Raw genomic sequence first — 20698 nt, forward strand, 5'->3', positions numbered from 1 at the left:
TCACCTGCCTACTTCCCTATCCTCTTTCTCGGCTTTAACGATACTTCCTCCAGGATCCTTCCTCCCCTGTACCCCAGCCAAAGGAGTCCAAGGTGGTCTCCAGTATTTTCCTCAGTCATAGCACTGAACATGCCATGGGATCACGACCTGTTCTAAGTTCCACGGACCAGAAACTGTTCCCTGCCTGCCAGTGCATTCCCCAGCACCCAGCACTTGGCACTTAGCAAGTGTTCAAAAAATAATATGATCTTTGGAAGAATAAGTGAACAGAATGACATCTGGTTCAATATAAGGAGGACCTTTCTAACAGTGGTGGTTGAATAATAATGGGACTGGGCAGCCTCATAAGGTAATGAGCCTCCTGTTACTGAACGTATGCAAACAGGAGTTTGATGACCACCTCTCAGGGAGGCTGTGGGGAGAGATCCATACGGAGCCTAAGAGTAGTGGAGAATACAAGACCTCAAAAGATCTCCTAGTTCTGGCCCTGTGTATATGGCCCAGGGTAACTTTCCTTCACTGAGCTTCAGACTACCCATCTGTAAAATGGAGATGCTAGACCAGATTTCGGAGCAACCCTCCTCCAGACCCTCATGGTTCTGACAACCCATGGTTTTGTGAACACCTGCTTTGTACCCAGACTTGTGAGGCATTCGCCGAAGTACAGGTTAAGATTCAGCCAATGTTTGGTGAATGGGTGAGTGCTGAATGAATGAACAAATGAGGTGTGTCTTTGTTGCCCCAACACCCTGCTGGGAAGCTGAATGAAGAGTCATTAAAGCTTTGAGATTACACAGACTTGGCCTTAAATCCCAGCTCCCCTATTTCCTAGCTGTGGATTTTGGGAAAGTCTATTTGCCTCAATTTCTTCATCTTGAAAATGGACCATTCTTGTCCACTAAGAGCCTCCTCCCCAGGATGTTGTGAGGGTGAGATGTGACCCCTTGTAAAGTGCCTAGAACAGGATGGAGGATACAGTGGAACTTCAAGAAATGAGAGCCCTGCCCCTTCTGTACAGAGGGAGGGCAGGCAGTATGTGTTCCATTCAAAGCTATTCCCATACCCCTCTCTCCTGTGCCATTTAAAAAGGGGAGGAGCTACCATCAGAGAGATTTTACTTGTTTGATTGTATAACTAGCGATTTCTGCCCTGCTAGGGACTGATAGCTAGGTCTTTTGACAGGAAGGGACAATAAATTTTTGACCTACTGCTGCCCTCTGGATAAAAAATAAAAACACAGCTCACTGGGGGAGTTGCTGAGATTACCAGGCCTGTAGCGTGAGAAAAGAACAGGATGTGGAACTCAGGAGACCTGGGCTGCAGGGCCCTACACTCAGAAAACTCAGGCAAGCTGTTATGACTTGGGGAAAGTAACTCAGCCTCTCTGGGTCTCAGTTTTCCCCGTTTGCCCATGTCCTATGTGTGAGGCAGGCTCAAATGAGATTGTAAAAGCTTGTGAACACTGTAGAAACAATAATCATTGTGTAACTTATTATCCTCTTAGTCCCTCCTCTGTGCAAAATTTGTACTTAAATTCGTATTAATTGCTCCTGTTTTACATATGAGAAAACCTAGGCTACTCGAGGTCAGAGGTCAGATTTCATCCCAGATCACTCGGCTTCTCTTGGCCTGGGTTTCCTCACAGGAGAGATGGGCTTCCTACTGCCGCGTAATGACTTTGGAAAGTTAGAGTGCTGGGTATAAATTAGGGGATAGATTGGGGCCGGCCTGGGTCTCCGGAGGGTTGGGAGGATTCAAGGAGGGTGTAGGCCCCTCCGGATTGGGGACGATCCCTTAGGGGGCCGCGGGCTTGCGCAGGCCTACCCAGGATTCCCAAATCCCTCATGGAGCGAAGGGCCCGGGACTCCCGGGCGGCTCAGGGAGCAGGCGGGGCCGGAGGCGGGGCGGCGGCAGGAAGGGGCCGGAGCGGCCTGGGCCCGGCGGAACCCGGCGGAGCCCGGTTGCCCTCGTCCAGGCACCGCGGACCGCACGAGAACCCCGGGGAGCGGGGCGCCCCAGAGTGCACTTCGGGGCGCAGGAGGCAGACCCGCGCCAGGGGGTGAAAGAGGCGCCGGCAGAGTCGCGGGACCCTCCACAGGGAAGGGCGGGGCCTCCGCGGCGCCCCTCCCTCCCTCAATCCCGGCCCCGCCCCGCCCCCTCCCCGCGCGGGGCTGGGGTTCGCCTCCCTCCCCAGCCCGCGACCCAGCGTCGCGAGCTCCCCCCGGGGTGCCATGGCCTCGCGGCTCCTGCACCGGCTGCGGCACGCCCTGACCGGCGACGGCCCCGGGGAGGCAGCGGCCGGCCCCGAGGCCGAGCAGTTCCCGGAGAGCTCGGAACTGGAGGACGACGACGCCGAGGGCCTGTCGTCCCGCCTCAGCGGCACCCTGAGCTTCACCAGTGCCGAGGACGACGAGGACCAGGACGACGAGGACGACGAGGAGGCTGACCCCGACCCGCTGCCCGATGGTGACCGGGCGGCGGGAGAAGACGCAGGCGAGTGCGGGAGGATGGAGGCGGGAACCCTGGGGCTCGATTAGGCCTCCACTCCAGCCGCGTTCCCGAGCTGATCCAGCCGAAACGCAGACACTTCTCTTTAAGTGCCCCAGCCACCTCTTGGCTGTGTGACCTTGAGAGAGTCACAACACCTCTCTCAGCTAAGTTCCCTTGTGTCAAATAGGGGAAATCACTCCCATCCCGGGTTGTTTAGGGCATGATATGTACAGGGTCTGGGATACAAATGGTAGTAATGTGCTAGCAATGTTTTGGGGGTGGAGATATTTATTTAACATCTACTGTCTGCCGGGCAGGTGTTTGACACCAGGCCCCCTCTCTGGCCCTCCGTTTCCATTTATGTCAAATGGGGATAAATCCTTTGTCATTTGTTGGGAGGATGAATGAGGTCAGGGCATGTAATTTATGTGGAACCTGGCCCCAGGCACATCCTGTGCTCATGCAGAACGGAGTCCCCCACCTGATGGGCAGCGGGGTAGTCAGCTTCTGACACGGCAGTTGCAAGATTTCTGGAAGAAGTCCCGGAACACCCTGGTACCCCAGCGGCTGCTCTTTGAGGTGACCAGCGCCAACGTGGTCAAGGACCCGCCCTCCAAGTACGTGGTGAGTGAGGGTCCAGGAATCCCTGGGCTGTGAGTCTAGAAGTCTGGCTAAGAGAAAGTAGGGAAAACGCCAGCTTCCTGGGGGATCTGGCTGTGTAGTTGTAAGTGGCTGCCCCATTTTACAGATGGGGAAACTGAAGCCAGAAAGGGGATGTAACTTGAGCAAATCCTCAGGCAAATGACTTAAAACTTTTTTGAGGGACTATGGACCTATCCAGTCCTGGTTCTGAGACTAAGAAATAGTGTGCGTGTCCCCTGCTCCCTGGTTTTTCAAATCGTCGCAAGATGCAAGATACACAAGGAAGAATATTATCTGAGTCAGACTTGAGATCCAAGTTGCATTGGTTAGTGGTTAGAAAAATGGGTTTTGGATCCCAGTTACTACCAGTCGTTTGACTTTGGGTGAATTGCGAAACTTTGACGACCCTGTTTCCTCATCTGAACAAAGGGATAATGCCCAGGATTGTCGCAGAAATCAAATGAGACAGTGCATAGAAAGCCCTTAGCGTTGCACCTGGCATCGTGAAGTGCTCGATAAAATGGTAGTTCTATTATTATTACTTACCTTTGGGTTGAAAATGTCTGGCCTCTAGGGCCTGTTGTACCCTCTTTACAACCCAGGAAAGTCAGCTCTCCAGCACCCACACCTGTACAGAATGTTTGTCCTAAGGACTGGATTTATGGGATGGGTAGGGTTGGGGTGAAGATCGGTGCAGTGGGGAGGCCCTGATTTCCTGGCTGTGGAAAGGAGAAACACATGGCGAATTCGGTGGTCCCGGTCCTGAAACCCAGCCTGACCTGGCTGGTCATGGCAGCAGCAACTCCCTGCCTCTCACTTCCCTCCTCTTCACCACCCTCCTCCATTTCTGACTCAGCAGGAAGGGGGCCTGGAGCCCTGTCCCACGTCTGGGCTTCTCCACCCCTCTCTGCAGCTCTTAGTGAAGAAAGGGCCACGCCCATGGGGCGACTGCTCCCATTTGAGCAGGGATTGACTCCGATGATCAGATCTTAAGTGGCGAAAGTCCTGGCTGGGGGTCATGCACAGGAAGGGGGCGCCAAGGATCGGTAGCAGCTGGGAGACAAGGAAGTATGCGGGCAACTCTGGGAAGAGAATGACAAGATAGAGCCAAGTTTGGCCTGGCCCAGGTCTGGGGAAACGAATCTTCTCTTTGTTTGATGGGGACCCTAAATCCTGCTTTAACATCTCCTGGGGGTTAAGAGCACAGGCTTTGGAATTAGGTCGGCCTGGGTTTGAGTCCCAGCTGGGCCATTTACCGGCCTAAGGGGAGGTCGTTGAGCCCTTTGCCCCCTCTTGGGGCCTGCTTCCTGAGCTGTCAAACGGAGGTAAGGATGGCTTCCGGGCAGTGCTGTCGTGATGATAAAATAGTAGATGTGAAGAGCTAGGCACAGCACGTGGTGCAGGGTAGGCGCTCAGTTAATGGAGTGACTCTCATTACCTATCTCAGCGGGACAGTAAAAGGATAAGATAATGGATGTAAAATGGGTTTTTGTCCAGAAATTACAAACGAAAATAAAAGCTAGATAAGCATAAAGGGTCACTATAGACCAGTGCTTCCTGAAATGTGTTCAGCAGAAAATTGGTTCCCTCCCTGGAATATCAATAACTGTTCTTTAAAAAAAAAAAAGTTTTTACAGTCAATATGCAATGTTTGGGGAATGCAGAATTGAACGAGAGTAAAATAAGTTTCTTTATTGTTAAACTTTTCAATCCTGAATATTAATGTACACTGTGAATCTTCAAGGGAAGGATAGAGCAGGCAAACCGAACTGACCAGGGGTGGCTAGGATATTGGCAGTGTCACAGAACAAATTCGAGAGAAGAATCTCGGTTTGGTGTTAGTATGCTTTCAACATCGAATGCTTGCTAATCCCCCCTTTAGACCTGTTAGCTCAGCATGATTACAGATTAATCTATATTTGGGTTCTCGGACCTGGGGGGAAGCTTAGTGGTCATCTTGTTCAGTGTTTCCCAAACCTCCAGCACCCTCACAATTCTTGTCCTATCTAAATGCTACTTGTACATTCTGTGCTTCACGTTTCTCTTCAAATAAACCTATTTTTTAAAAATAAGTTTAAAAGACAACTTTATAGCACAACTGTATATGGAAAGGCTCACTTGCCATAAAGAGAAGATAACCGTAAAAATAAAAGCAGTGAGAGTGTCATTAAGCCCTGCCTGGATGCTGCTGCCTGAAGAAGGCTCTGACCTGAGAGTCATTAAGCCCTGCCTGGATGCTGCTGCCTGAAGAAGGCTCTGACCTGAGAGTCCATTCTAAAAATGGAGATGAAAAGGGCTTTTTTAAACCAAACTGAGAGCTTCTCAATGTGCAGTCAGAAAGGTTCACAGAGCATTAGTGGGGGCATCGCCTCCTGCCTCTGATTCAGTGTTATTTACTCCAGTACATACCCCCTAAACCAGCCAGGTACCAACGTTTGCACACGTCCCACACCTAAGTAAACAGTGAGCTGGGCCAGCGCTCCAGTCACTAGAGTCGGAAGCGGACCCAAGAAGGGGACTGCCCTGCTTGACATCACATAGTGAGGGAGCACCTGACCTGAGGTTAGAACTTGGGTCCCAGTGCACTTTTCACACTGGTCGCTACTGGGGCTGTCTGAAGACCTGTGTTCTGGGTCTGGATTGGAATAACCTGGCCAGGGATGTGGGGCTATGTATCCAGGGTGGAATGAAACTCCAAGCTGATCCTAAAGGCTGGCTCTAGAGGCCCAAGAGATGGGCCTGGGTTTCGGCCCTCGGCTGGTTTTCCAGAGGGGCTGTTAGAAGAGCTCACTGCCCTATGTGAAGGGAGTACTCCCTAGGAGGGGCAGAGGGGGTGGCTGGACCAGGCGCTGAAGCTCATCTCTGTCTTTTTCTCCCCATGCTGCCTTGGGCCTGGGTCATTTCAGATGAGCCTCAGGTAAGATGAGACTGGGCTCCCCAGCAGCCTCGGGGGTGAAGGGAAGAGGTGGGGGAAGAGAGCTGGAAGTGAGAGGGAAGGGTCCCGGGGACACCTTGCACCTGCCCTGACCCCCACCCTCCCCCGCAGCTCTACACCCTCGCCGTGATGGGCCCGGGGCCACCGGGTCGCCAGCCAGCCCAGATCTCCCGCCGATACTCGGACTTTGAGCGGTTGCACCGAAACCTGCAGCGGCAGTTCCGGGGCCCCATGGCTGCCATCTCCTTCCCCCGCAAGCGCCTGCGCCGGAACTTTACCGCAGAGACCATCGCCCGCCGCAGCCGGGCCTTCGAGCAGTTTTTGGGCCACCTCCAGGCAGTCCCTGAGCTGCGCCAGGCCCCGGACCTGCAAGACTTCTTTGTGCTGCCGGAGCTGCGGCGGGCGCAGAGCCTCACCTGCACTGGCCTCTACCGCGAGGCCCTGGCGCTCTGGGCCAACGCCTGGCAGCTGCAGGCCCAGCTGGGTGTCCCCTCAGGCCCAGACCGCCCTCTGCTGACCCTGGCGGGGCTGGCTGTGTGCCACCAGGAGCTGGAGGACCCTGGGGAGGCCCGGGCATGCTGTGAGAAGGCCCTACAGCTGCTGGGGGACAAGAGCCCTCACCCTTTTCTGGCACCCTTTCTGGAGGCCCACGTGCGGCTCTCCTGGCACCTGGGCCTGGACAAACACCAATCAGAGGCCCGGCTCCAGGCCCTGCAAGAGGCAGGCCTGACGCCCACGCCACCCCCCAGTCTCAAAGAACTACTCATCAAGGAGGTGCTGGACTAACCACACCTAGACTTAAGGCCACTGTGGGGAGAGGCACTGCCCCAGGATGGGAAGTGGGGTAGGGGCGGATGAGGACACGGACAGCAGTTGGGAGGTGACCAGGAGTGCTGGGAACCCCTAGAAGTTCCACAAAGGATTTGTAGCAGACGGAAGAAATGTGCTTCTTCTGTTGAGCTGGGCTCAGGACAAGCTTGGGCTAGGATGGTGCAGGGAGAAAGTCTGGCGCGGCCTCTCAAGCTTATGAATTCTGGGGGCTGTGCCCCAGGTCAGGGTCAACGGTCCCTTTTCCTCGGGCCTCCGAGCCAGCCTGGCTAAGGGCCAGGAACTCTGGCCCAGGAGTCCTGGGGTTGATGGCTGGAGGGAGGGCTGCAGTTCCGGCCAAGGGGGATTAAAAGCCAGCAGCTCCACTGGTAGAAGTCTCTTTATTCCATGTTCAGGACCAAAGGCCCAGCCCTGGATGGTAACTCCTGCCTCAGGAGTCGGGGGAGAAGGGAGATCCTTGAAGCCCCAGACCAAGCTGGTACCTCTGGCTACAGCTTTGAGTCCCGGGGCTTCACTCGGATCACGCCCTCCTGGGCACAGGACATAGCCAGGACCCCGTCCCGACGCCACAGCCGCCCATGAACTAGGCCCCGGGAGCCACCTGCGAAGATAAGGGAGAGAACTGTTTCCTTCCACCCAGCCAAATGCCCTCCTTGAAAAACGTACAACTCAGGTTGGGCCACCCCATGCCAGGGTACGCTCAGTGTTCTGGTCACTCCCAATCTCCAGGCACCCTTGTAAGAGCCTATTATGGTTGGTCATCAGGGGTAACTCCTCCCATGGGAATCCCACTTGATGGTTTAAAAGCACTTTCACATATCTGCTGGCTTCCTCAAAAAAATCCCAAGGGGATATGTTCTGGGAACAGTCTGGTTCAGTAGCTCAGCTAACCAGATCTGCCCCACTTCTGGCCACCTGTGTGAGGAAACCCATCAGTTCCCCCTTTTTTTTTTTTTGCGGTACGCGGGCCTCTCACTGCTGTGGCCTCTCCCGTTGCGGAGCACAGGCTCTGGACGCGCAGGCTCAGCGGCCATGGCTTACGGGCCCAGCCACTCTGCGGCATGTGGGATCTTCCCAGACCAGGGCGCGAACCCGTGTCCCCTGCATCGGCAGGCGGACTGCCACCACTGCACCACCAGGGAAGCCCCCATCAGTTCCCTTTATAATAAATCAAACCAGGCCCTCCAGGCTGGTAATTCATTCAAACAAACAAACCAACAAAAAAAAAAACCCCACCTCCATCCCCACAGGGACAAAGGGGCTCGGAGGACAGGACGTGGAGCTGTGAGGCCTGGCCACCCCCCTCCCCAAGTGGAGATTCTCCCTTGCTAGCCCAGGGCCTTAGTCTGATTATTTAGGAAGGGAACTGCTGGTTTCTCTTATATGCAGAACAGCTCACTTAGGCCTTGTCCCATGTTCCAGATGATGCCAGTCAAATCCAGAGAGGCTCAGGAACTTGGCCTTAAGGCTCAGGCCAAACATGAACCCAAGAGTCCTAACTTCAGGTGGCGGCTCCTTTACTGTGATGCTGTCGGTGCTCGAGAGCCCCCCTTCCCTGAGTATAAGAAGTCCCTCCAGTTTTGTCCCTGGTTCACAAAGCAAGGCTTTTCTTTGTTTGAAATGCACTTCCTTGGAAAGGAACCCAGGGCTCTGAGACTAGGCACTGATGAACGAGTCTGGGTTTCTCTCAACACTATAAGGAGTATCCAAGCAGTGGGGCCCTTAGAGAACGCCGAGTGCCCTGACCCTCAACCAGGTTAATTGTCAGAATCACTTAGGGAGCTTTTTTCTTTTTTTAATTTTTTGGCTGCGCCGTGCAGCATGTGGGATCTTAGTTCCCCGACCAGGGATCAAACCTTGTGCCCCTTGCAGTGAAAGCACGGAGTCTTAACCACTGGACCGCCAGGGAAGTCCTGGGAGCTTCTTAAAAATAGTTTCCTGGATCTCATCCAAGAGCTGCAGAGTCAGAATCTTAGGGATGGAATCTGAGAATGTTCAGAAAAAGCTCCCCCAAGTGGTGGTCTGATGGGCCACCAGCTTTGGATACCTCTGTTTTAATGCAACCCTATTTGTTGAGATGGGGAAACAGGCTCAGAGAGGAGATGGGACTTGCCCAAGATCACACAGGTAATCTGAAGTGGTTCTGGGACTAGAACTGAGTCTCTGAGATAAACTGAATCATATTGCCAGCATGTTACAGAAATTAAGAGCTGAGCAGGTGTCCCATCCTCAGGCCTCACCCTGTCATTTTGAAGACAAGGATACCACAGCCTAGGGAAGCAGAAGAGGAACTGAGTGATCTGTGTGGTGCTCCATAGAAAGTGGGTGGCGGACAGCATCACCCAAGAAAGCAGGCTCCCTGCCCTCCCAGGGTCAGCACCCTCATCCCCCATGGTCCCACACTCACCGGCCCAGGGGCTCTCACACTCATAGAGCATCCAGTGGTCAGCTCGGAAAGGGGCATGGAACCACATGGAGTGATCCAAGGAGACCATGAAGTGCACCTTGTGCTGCAACTGGTGGGGCAGCAGTGCTGTGCCCAGGAAGGCATAGTCCGAGATGTAGGCTGCCACGCAGCAGTGCATCTTCATGTCGCCCTCCCCTGCAACAGATTCCGGCCCCATCAGCCCTGGGCTCCTGGGCTTTACAGCTCAGGACCTGCAGGGAGGTAGGGAGAAAGGGGCTGCCGTGCATAGGTGTGCAGACTGTTCACTGCCCAAGGGCACCTGGCCCAAGGTGTGTGTGTGTGATGGGCGATAAGGGAGACAGGGATGGGAGGGGGGCAGGTGCAGGTGAGGACTGAAATCCAATCTTCAGTCCCCAAGTCTCCCACCGTGGACCCCCGAGGTGTCTTCTTCCAGTTTGCACAAAGACATCTGATGCTTAGCAGGGGACCTGGGGAAGAATCTTGGCAAGGTGCCTTGCCTTCCCCAGAAAGGACCAACATTAGGATTACAGTCACCTGCCCGTTCTCCCCATACAAAGGGCTGAGCCAACCTCCCCATCATGCAGATAAGTAAACAGGCCCAGAGTGGGGAAGTAACATGCCCAAGGCCACAAAGGGCAAATGAGGTACAGGTCTAGGCCCCCGGAGAGCGTTTCCTTTCAGGCCATGGGGTCCTCTTACCAATGTAGCCCCGGGCTCGCACCCAGAACATCTGTTTGGGCTCCATGCTCTGCAGCTGGCTCAGACTGGGTAGGTTTACCAGCTTGATCTCAATGGGCACCTCCTGGGCAGCAATTCGGTTCAGCCCCACTCGGTACTTCTCTTGGAGGTTAGGGTCCCTGAAAGTAAAGGGGAGAGGGACGGGGAGACCCAGGAAGATGGGGAGCCTGTCCTCTGAGCCGCCTCTTCTGACCCCCGTCATTCCTCCACAGGGACTCCTGACTTATCCCCAAAGCTCCCCTCCCCTCTGGCAGGCAAGATAGGATAGATTTGCATCCTTTCTTTGCCACTCATGAGTCCTCTGGCCTGGTGCAAGTTAGTCATCGCTCAGCCTTTTTCCCATCTGCAAAATGTGGATAATGACAGTCACCTACCTCATAGTAAGTACTGTGGAGGAGACAAGATAAGGCATATGAAGCCAACACATCATCTAGTCATGTGGTGTACCCTGTGACAGGCCCTGTTCCAGGCACTTCACACACATGAACTCACCCGTCAACACCTCTGTGAGATCCATGCTGTTCTCACTGCCATCTGATAAGTGAAGCAAGCACAGAGGGTGCAGGTAGCCTGCTCAGGAGGTGGAGGGGCGCGGGATTGAGACCCAGTCTGGCTCCTCGGTTCACACTCTTAACCACTTCTCTATTCTAACACTCAGGAAACAGGCTGCCCTACTTGGACTGACTTACCTAACCCTGAGCAACTGGGGACACTGTGTTCCAGGGAGAGGAGCCCATTTCCAGGGAAGCCCGCCACAGTAAGGACACCCCTTGTGCCCCTAGGCTCTTCCCTGGTATTTCCGTTTCCATCCCTATCCTTTTGAGCCCTGTCTGACAGAACCTTCTGTGATGATAGTATGGTCTGTGGCTGCACTGTCCGCTGTGGTAGCTAGCCACGAGACACATGTAGCTGTTGAGGGCTTGAAATGTGGCCAGTGTGACCGAGGACCAGAGCTGAATTATTTCTATTTAATGTTAATTAACTTAATACAGCCACCTGTAGTTAGTGGCTTCCTTATGGGACACACAGCTCTAGATTCAGGGACCTTTAAGAACAATGTCCTCCTTTCATTTCTCAAACATTTTGGAGCTCTGAACGCATACCAGGCTCCGTGCTTATTCTTCTCTGTCAAAAGTGATGTAACTACAATTTACTGAGCACTCGCTGAGGGCCTTGTTATCTTGTGTAATCCTCACAGCAGCCTTATAAGGTAGAAATTCTGATTGGCACCATTTTACAACTGAGGACACAGGCACAGAGTGGAAAAGCAACTTGCCAAACTCACACAGCTGGCAGGGGCAGAGTCTAGATTTGAACCCAGGCTTTTCCCAGGTGCACATGCACGTCTGTTCCATCACACCGGGCTGACAGCCCTGACTGCTGCACAAGGCGGCGGGGCTCTCCTTACGATACAGCTGTGAAGTCTGCAGGGCAAAAGCAGCCATTCCCATTTTTTAGATGAAGCAGGGCTCTGAGAGGCTGGGGAGTCGAGCAAAGCAACACAGCAGGTGGGAAGTGGAGCCCTGGCCCCAATCTATAACCGAGCAGGACCCTGTGGATACCTCTGTCAAGTTTATGATTAACCTCCTTATCTGAACCTCTATTCCTTTTATTGTTCAAAACCTGTTCTCCTCAAGATTGAGGAGGGGAACTGTAACAGAGCAGGACCCTATGGGGCCTTCCTGGGACAGGCCCTTCCCCCATATCCTCTGCTTTACTCTCTGAAGTACCTAGATAACAGCATATGATGCATATCTCCTGAGTTGTTTTACAGATGCTAACCACACCCCCCACCCCCACCCCAGCCAAATGAAAGATGTCAACTACTTGATGACCATGAGCACATAGCCCCAGGCCTCCTGGAGCTTAAGGACTAACAATGTTAACTGCCCTCTTACCTCACCATCAGCCAATCAGAGAATTGTGCATGAGCTGATCACCTGCCCTGCAACCCTCCTCCTTTACCTGGCTTTTAAAAATGCTTTGCCAAAACCCTTCAGGAGGAACTTCCCTGGTGGTGCAGTGGTTAAGAATCCATCTGCCAGTGCAGGGGACATAGGTTTGATCCCTGGTCTGGGAAGATCCCACATGCTGCGGAGCAACTAGGCCCGTGTGCCACAACTACTGAGCCTGCGCTCTAGAGCCTTTCAGGGAGCTCGGGGTTTTTTAGAGCATAAGCCACCCATCTCCTTGCATGGCCTTGGAATAAACCTTTCTCTGCTCCAAACTCCGATGTTTCGGTTGGTTTGGCCTCACTGTGCAAGTTGGGCACATGGACTTGCCATAACAAATCCACGTGACTTGTCCTGTGTCAGGACCCAGAGCTCTTTCCACTGCCCCAGCATTTTCCCAACTTTATTAGCTGTGATTCAAGTAAGAAACCTATTTTACCAGGTGACATTCAAAATACTTAACATGCACTAAGGCAAAGGCAGCAGGGCCACAGCTCTGCAGCAGGACCCTCACCCCTGGCAGGCATTAACTCCTAGGCTGCTGGGTCATGGGTGACCCTGGAAGAGAAGGGGGACCACTCAGGGACTGGGGATGTATTTACCAACAGTTACAGAAGTATTTCAGTATTTAAACAGTAGGAAAGCTGTAACAGTACCTGAACTGGCTGAATAGGAAGCCCTGCATTTCACACCATGATCCAACACCCACCCATGGGCACACATGCTCTCACACACAACTGAAACTAATGTTTCACAAAAGGATGCCTACCCTTACTACAGGCAATACAGTCTAGTATCTTCTTTTCTAGTCCAGCTTCCCCGTGCCCCGCCCCCACCCCGGCCGTGCCTCATGGCTCGTGGGATCTTAGTTCCCCAACCAGGGATCGAACCCGTGCCCGCTGCAGTAGAAGCACAGAGCCCTAACCACTGGACTGCCAGGGAATTCCCTAGTCCAGCTTTTTAAAATGCTGGCCGAGATCAACTAAAGGACTCCATGGCCTGCTAACAGGTGGCGACTGCAGTTTGAACACTGTCCTGGGACCTTGAGGTCTCTCACCTTAAATACTGGTTAATGAGGGCCTCGTGGCCAAGCAGCTCTTCCGGCGGGGGCACGGTAGGCATGGAGAACTGGTGCTGCACAGGGCTGGGCTGGGCCTTCTGGAAGGAGGCCTGGCAGATGAAGATGGGCCTGCCGTGTTGCACAGCCTTCACGGAGCGCACGGAGAAGCTCACCCCTGTTCGCGTCCGTTCCACCTGGTACAGCACCGGCACCTTCGGGTCCCCTGCAGCAGGCAAAGGGCACACAGCACACGGTGAGCCCAACTGAGCCCTGTAGGCCCTCTCACCATCACCATGGCTGGACAGGCCCCTCTGTTGCTTGTTCTCCATTCCTTTTCTGCTTGGTAGCTACTGACTGAGGCCTGATGAAGCCCAGGTACTGGGGAAAGAACCCTAGACCCTGTCATTGGGATGCTCCCCGTGCAGGTGGAGATCCACTCCGTCAATAGCACAGGACAGAAGGGACACTGCCAGATCCCCTGCATTCCAAGTCCGGCTCTGACACTCACCAGCTGTGTGACCTTGGGAAAGTCACTTAACCTCTGAGCAGTTAACGCATCTGTGAAATGGGGATCATCATAGTGTTCACACCTCTCAGGATTTTAATGAGGATTAAATTAGTTCAGAGTCGTAAAGTATTCAGAATAATATCTGGCACGTAGTAAGTGCTCTGTGTTTGTTCAATAAAATACTCTCAGCTTTTGTCTTATTCCTTCTGTGACTGGGATCTTGTCATGAACCCGGTACCATTCTTCTAGATCAGGGGTCAGCAAATCTGGCCTGCTGCCTGTTTTGTTTTTGTTTTTCTTTTCTTTCTTTCTTTTTTTTTTTTTGAGAACAAGCAAAGGTTATTTATTCAGAGTTTAGTGCATCAAGGGAGTCAGCCATAATCACTTCCGCTTGCAGAGACTCAAAGGCACATGGAGGAGCGGGAAAGCTTTGTAGTGAAAAAAAAGATTTCAGGTATGCCCTGCTTGGAGGCTGCTGGCATGGTGATAGGCAGGCTAACTAGAAGCAGGGCAGCCTATGTAATTGGTGATGTTTGGCTTTCCCCAGTTAGTCCTAAGTTGGAAGCAGGGGCAAAAATTAGGGAAGCTCTCAGTTATTCATCAAGTCCTGGCCATTAGGGGCTGATCATTACAGGGACTATGGTTTGGCTTCCTGGACTGGCTGCTAGAAATGGTGGTCTGACTTCCTCCAAGCCTGACTTGTAGATAGTAGGTTGGCTTCCTGTGCTAGTTGCTACCAGTTGTGGCTCAGAGTTCTCTTTTTATATATGGTTTGGCCACTGTCTGATATTCATTCTCCCAGGAAAAGCCTGCTGTCAGTCCCTTCATCCCTAAAGCAAATGGAAGTCAACCTGACCCTTCTCCTTCGCTATCTGTGCTCACAAGACAGGATGGGAGACACTGGCCCCAGCGTGAGGACTATTAACCCTCAATGAACAGGTCAGGGAGGGTTTTTAGAGAGAGTTTTCCTGGTGTCCCTGAAGTCCTTTAGTCTGAGTCAGACGGACCTTGGAGAGCCCTGACATGTAGGTGGTAAGATGTCTTGGGGATGATTTTCAACTTTGAGATGAAAGAAGCAGGTCTAGAGAAGCATTGCTTCCTCCACCCCATCCAAATGGGGAGCCTGCCAGGCACTGGGGGCTCATTCAACAGCAATAAACACGCCTATGAAGCCCTGAAGCCCAGCGGGTTTGCTCAGGTCTGTTAGCCAGCAATGCCAAAGGGGCATTTTTAATCAGAATGGGGGCTCCTCAAGGCCAAAGGCCTTTGAGAAGGGCTTCCCAAGAGTCCAGAAACGAGACAGCTACATAAGCAGTCTGATTTCAGGGGCTGGGAAGGAGGCCTCCCTTCCCTATCAACGAACTATTAAAAAAAAAAAAAAAAGCTGTCATCCAATCCTTGGGCTGAAGCTAAAATTCAGTATTTTCAGTTACTAGTGATTTACCTTTCAGTGTGAATGAGTTCCAGACCTGTTTTTTAAAATTTGTATTGGAACAGAGCTGGTAGGCTCTGCAGTATATTGAAAGAAGTGAGATAACAGTTATGGAGTGAGTGCATTAGTTATGTGGACCTGAAACAGACAGACAGATACTTCTCCAGCAAAGATGGGTTTCTTCAGGATCAGCAGAGAAATGCAATTCAGGGTCTGCAACCACAGTGAGCCACATGCAAGTCCCCATCCAGCAAGAGGAGAATGCTTTTATAGAGGGGAAAAGGGAGGGCTATAGTATAGTGCAATTGGGAGGGCCCTAGTAAACAAAGAGCCCATGGCTTTTCATTGGTTGAGTCCTTGCCAGAAAGGAGTCTTTTTCCTGTCAGGCTCTGCTATTGTTACAGGGCATGAGCGCTCCCCGCTCTGGTCTCCCAACTCTACTTAATGGAGGTTTCTGTTTATGAATTTTTTTATTGTTGCTAAGGTATCTTTTCTCACGTTGGTCTCACATGAACTATGCAAAGTGGGTCTTATCACCATTGTATAGATAGGGAAACTGATGCCGTAGTAAATAACATTTTTTGAAATATGACCAAGTTCCTTTGTTTACATACTATCTGCTATTGCTTTTGCCCACAAAACCTAAAATATTTACTCTGCCTTTATAGAATAATGTTTTTTGACTCCTGCTCAAGATTCTCCATGCTTTAAACCTATACCAAGTCAGAAAACACCTGTATTACATTCTTCTACCTATCTAGAGAAATACTTTTCTTCTTAATTTTATTTTTGGCTGAGTTGGGTCTTCGTTGCTGCACGTGGGCTTTCTCTAGTTGCGGCGAGCAGGGGCCACTCTTCATTGTGGTGTACAGGCTTCTCATTGCAGTGGCTTCTCTTGTTGTCGAGCACAGGCTCTAGGCGCACAGGCTTCAGTAGTTGTGACTCGCGGGCTCTAGAGTTCTGGCTCAGTAGTTGTGGCACACGGACTTAGTTGCTCCGCGGCATGTGGGATCTTCCCGGACCAGGGCTCGAACCCATGTCCCCTGCATTGGCAGGCGGATTCTCAACCACTGCGCCACCAGGGAAGCCCTGGGAAATACTTTTTTTAATCAAAAAACAAACAAACAAAAAACCCAAACTGACTAACATTCTATACTGGGCTTTTAGAAAGAGAATTGATATGATAAATGGCCAAGGACCAACACCTCCACCTCTCAGTATCTTTTAATTAAAAGTATCATTAGCAACATGGTAAAGCAACTACACTCCAATAAAAAAATTTTAAAATATATCTATATATCATTGGAGCACCATCATTGTTTATAAATCTTGATGTACCTGGTAGAGTGTCACATCACAAACTAATAAGAGAGCTTCCCTTTTTGCCTTGCTGCCAGGAAGCTCGGAACTAACTTTTGTATAAAACTGCAATGACATGCCTTAGCCTAGTATTTTGACACAATTATTTCCCCCAAATCCCATTACTACTAGCCTCCTGGCCCTTGACTTTTATTTATTATTACTTTTGAAAATTTTGTCCCAGGGAATTCCCTGGCGGTCCGGTGGTTAGGACTCCATGCTTTCACTGCTGAGGGCACGAGTTCAATACCTGGTCTCAGAACTAAGATCCCACAAGCTGTGCGGCCCGACCAAAAAATAAAAAAATTAAAAACTTAATATCCTTCTTAAAATAATTTTTTTGCCCCAAATGTTTTATTTTTTCCCATACTTAATTTTTTTGCAGACTATATTCCATTATAGGTTATTACAATATGCTGAATATAATTCTCTGTGGTACACAGTAAATCCTTGTTGCTTATCTATTTTATGTATAGTAGTTTGTATCTGTTAATCCCATACTCCTAATCTGCCTTGACTTTTATTTTATTTTAAAAATTAATTAACTGGGGTTCCCTGGTGGCGCAGTGGTTGAGAGTCCGCCTGCCGATGCAGGGAACACGGGTTCGTGCCCCGGTCTGGGAAGATCCCATATGCCGTGGAGCGGCTCAGCCCGTGAGCCATGGCCGCTGAGCCTGCGCGTCCGGAGCCTGTGCTCCGCAACGGGAGAGGCCGCAACAGTGAGAGGCCCGCGTACCGCAAAAAAAAAAAAAAAAAAAAAATTAATTACCTGATTTATTTTTGGCTGCACCACACAGCTTGCGGGATCTTAGTTCCCCGACCAGGGATCGAACCCAGGCCCTCAGCAGTGAAAGCATGGAGTCCTAACCATTGGACCGCCAGGGAATTGTGACTTTTATTTTAATAGTTCTATAATAACTGCCAATTATTTTAAGCTGTCTTGCAGCCTTTCAAGAAGCAGATAGGGACACAAATAATGGGTGATTATTAGTGTTGGCACTCCCGGAGCACAGGCTCCGGGCGCGCAGGCTCAGCGGCCATGGCTCACGGGCCCAGCCGTTCCGCGGCATGTGGAGTCCTCCCAGACCAGGGCACGAACCCGTGTTCCCTGCATCGGCAGGCGGACTCTCAACCACTGCGCCACCAGGGAAGCCCTATGGGAGCTTCTTACATAACCTCTTTGGGTCCAAGGTTCCTTATACATAGAATAGTGGCAGGAATGCTGTTTACTTAAAAGGATTAAACAAGATAATGTACACAGCTGCGCACTGTAACATGCAAATTTTAATTATTCCCATAAGTTCATCATCAAAAAGTAATGATAATTACCATTTATGGAAAACCCACATCATGCCAGGCCCTGCACTAGATACTTTACCTGCAAAGACTAAGAATTCTTTTCAGAAACCAGATGATGAAACTGATTCAGAGAGATCAGGTAATGCCCCCACCCCCCAAAAAATGAAACAAAACTGTCTCACTGGGCTAGAAGGATTACAATATCAAAAGGCCAGCACTTTTGGAGTTTACAACCAAATTGAGGGAACAAAGGGCGCATCTGCACCCAGCTAGCATCAAAGTTGAGAATGGGGCTCACCCCAAGGTCAGTATTCAAATGCTTTATAGCAATGACTGTCACGGAAGTAAAGGAAGTAAAAGGATGGGGAGTGAGGGGCATGGGAACGTAGTACGAAAAGGTGTATTTACTATTAACTATTTTATACTTGTAAAATGAAGGTGGAAACCCATTGTCTTTTTTAATACAGATCACATATAAAGTTTCATAAATTATTCTCAGCTGATGGGACCATGCAGAAGACAGAGACTCTTAAAATTGGGAGCATCTGCCTAGGAGCGAGATTTTTATGTTTCTCAAAAGGGAGCGTGGGTTTTAAAAGATTACCCTCTCCTTCATTTGATCCCAGAGCTGTAAGCAGCTACAGGGATCTTGCTTGGCCCCACCCCTTCTGCATTTTTCAGGTGGGATGAAGGGGGGGTCGGGGAGGGTGGTTATATCTCACTCAAGGTCGCCTGGTGAGTCAATGGCAAAGCTCTGACTAGACCCAAGGTCTCTTGTTTCCCAGGCTGGTCTCTTCTCCAAGTTAAGCTGACTGCCTCAAACTCCCAGCAGAGGTTTCAGCACCCCTCTGAGGATCCAGCACAGGACTGGCACCAGAAGGTGTATGAAGAATAAAGAACAAAAGACCCACTGGGAACAGTTAAGCACCAAAGTCTTGTGCCACTGTGGGCCAGAAAACAAGTACCCAGTATCTCAGCAGGTATGGGGTCTAAGGCTCTTCCTGGCCCCAGGCCTTCTTCCTCTTTAGGCTTCCCTAAGGGCGATCAATTAACCCTCTCCCTCCCCCCTCCCCCCTCTACCTCTCTCCCTCTTTCTCCTCAGTCTGCTCCCCAAGGCCAGAAAGAAGTGGCTGCTGGGCCACCAGTGCTGGGGTGGGTTAAGGGAGGGGTTGGTTTACCTTTCCGAACAAAGTAACAGTGCAGGGAATGCACATGGACATCTTCAGTCACAGACTTGGCTGCAGCCACCAAAGCCTGGCCCACGATCTGACCCCCAAACAGCCGCTGGTTTGAGGGTACCCAGTAATGCCTTCCTCTGTGGGGAGAGGGGAAAAACAGGAAAGACTTGGGTGCTGGGCCATATCCCACAATCTTCAATGAGCCTCTAGTGCAGGATCTCTTAACCTGATTGGGGTTTGGGATGCTTTGAGAATCTGGTGAAAGCCTTTCCCCAGGCAAATATCCTAACACCACTCTACCTACAACTTCAAGGCCTTAAGGATGCCCCAAACTTCTGTGGATTTCAGTCAAGGATAATGAACCAATCCCCATATTTTATACTATGAGAACAGGGATCAGAGAGGGAAACTGACTTGAGCAAGGTCACACACACACACACAGCTCAACCATTGCCATCCTGAGCAGTATCCGGGTCTTCTGAGCCCAAGTCCAGTGTTTCTTCCATTGCCCATACCAGGGTAAGGCATAAGCCTCTCAAGCCCTTGAGTAGACCAAGATGAACCCCACAAACTGTGGGGGGGACTGCATTAAGGTCTGCCACTTACACCCTTCAACTTGACAGCCCAGTTCTTAAAAGAACTAGATTTAGAGCTTGAAGGGCCCTCGGACTTCAAGTCTAACCGCTTCAGTGCACAGATGAGGAAACAGGCCCCGGAGGTGAAAAGTCTTGCCCATTGCATGAACCCAGTGGAGGATTAAGAATTTAGGTCTCCAGCTTCCCACTGCCCAGCCCAGCTTTTTTCATATAATGCATTGCAAATAGCCCTCCAGGGAGTTATTTGTAATTGGTTTAAGTGGGGCTAAGTTAATACCTAAGATAGCTTCCAATAAGCCAGGAGGAGCCTTGGAAGCCCAAACTATTAAATCCCCAGTTACAGTCAAGAATTTAAGCGGCATCAGGAAGGAAACTGGCTCAGGCCTCAGAATGAATAAAGAGCTACTAGACCCCACCTAGTGGTGGTGGGGATGCGGAATGTAAGAGGAAATTATAGTGAATATGCAGGAGCTGCAGATAAGTTTGTGCCCTTGGACAAATCACTGCCCTTTCTGGACTGGCTCTCCCTGGGACATGATTCCTCAGGGGAGGCTGCTGAGAAGGATACTTTGGGTCACCACTTTTTGCCTAGATTGCCAGGACATCCCAGGGGTGGGAATGCACAGACCCCCGCGTCGAGGAGGAAGCCGGGGCAGCTTTGTCAGGCACAAGTTCCCTCCCAATCGCAGCACAGGCATCTCGCGCAGAGCCCATCCTCGTCCAGGGGGGTACAAGCAGGGGCAATGGGGTGGCAGCAGGCAAGATCAGGAGCCTCTGACCCAATGCGTGGGTGCGGGCCCGATGCGGCCGGCTACCTGAAGAGATCCTCGTCCAGCAGCTCGAGGTTGAGCACACTGGTGACCAGGACGCTGCGGAGGTCCCCGGGTGGATCGCCGCCGCCCTGTTCGTCCTCTAGGGCCTGCGGGGACGACATGTAGCCCACTTGCTGCCGGCCCGGGATCCTGCGCTCGGGGGAACACGCGGACACCTGGACAGAACGCGCAGCCTCCAGCAGAAGCTAAGTAACCGGAAGTCCCCCTCAAGCCCTGAGAAAGTGGGATGCAGGTTATGATTGGTCGGTGATCCTGTCAGTCTTCGGGTGAGTGTGCCCACCTGCTCTCTAGCGATTGGAGAAAATGAGTGCCAGTCCGGGGAACCCGTGTGTGATTGGATGTGACCGTGAGGGGGCGGAGCCCCGGGACTGGGTAATAAGGGCTGAGTGTCATTTCCCCTCTGTCAAGAGAGCAAAGACG

General features: G+C 51.6%; 2 protein-coding genes across 4 annotated transcripts; one reads left to right on the plus strand and one right to left on the minus strand.

Moving 5' to 3' along the window:
• Positions 1–2218: 2218 nt before the first annotated feature.
• On the plus strand, positions 2219–6864 carry SNX21 (sorting nexin family member 21). Of its 3 annotated transcripts, XM_082856901.1 has the most exons (3): positions 2219–2493; positions 2936–3114; positions 6179–6864. In XM_082856901.1, the coding sequence occupies exons 1-3, from the start codon at positions 2232–2234 to the stop codon at positions 6851–6853; spliced, it is 1116 nt and encodes a 371-aa protein (XP_082713027.1). In that variant the 5' UTR covers positions 2219–2231; the 3' UTR covers positions 6854–6864. The 3 variants fall into 3 exon arrangements, with proteins under 3 accessions (XP_082713027.1, XP_082713026.1, XP_082713025.1); XM_082856900.1 differs by lacking the exon at positions 2219–2493 and having other exon boundaries at positions 2974–3107; XM_082856899.1 differs by lacking the exons at positions 2219–2493; positions 2936–3114 and adding an exon at positions 5976–6049.
• Positions 6865–6875: 11 nt separating this feature from the next.
• On the minus strand, positions 6876–20460 carry ACOT8 (acyl-CoA thioesterase 8). Its single transcript, XM_082856898.1, has 6 exons — positions 20261–20460; positions 18850–18986; positions 13071–13296; positions 10023–10180; positions 9303–9497; positions 6876–7496 (listed from the first exon to the last, which is right to left on the minus strand). The coding sequence occupies exons 1-6, from the start codon at positions 20377–20379 to the stop codon at positions 7384–7386; spliced, it is 948 nt and encodes a 315-aa protein (XP_082713024.1). The 5' UTR covers positions 20380–20460; the 3' UTR covers positions 6876–7383.
• Between the last annotated feature and the right edge of the window lie 238 nt (positions 20461–20698).

The sequence above is a fragment of the Leucopleurus acutus genome, assembly GCF_964270905.1.
Source record: "Leucopleurus acutus genome assembly, chromosome: 16".
NCBI lineage: Eukaryota > Metazoa > Chordata > Mammalia > Artiodactyla > Delphinidae > Leucopleurus > Leucopleurus acutus.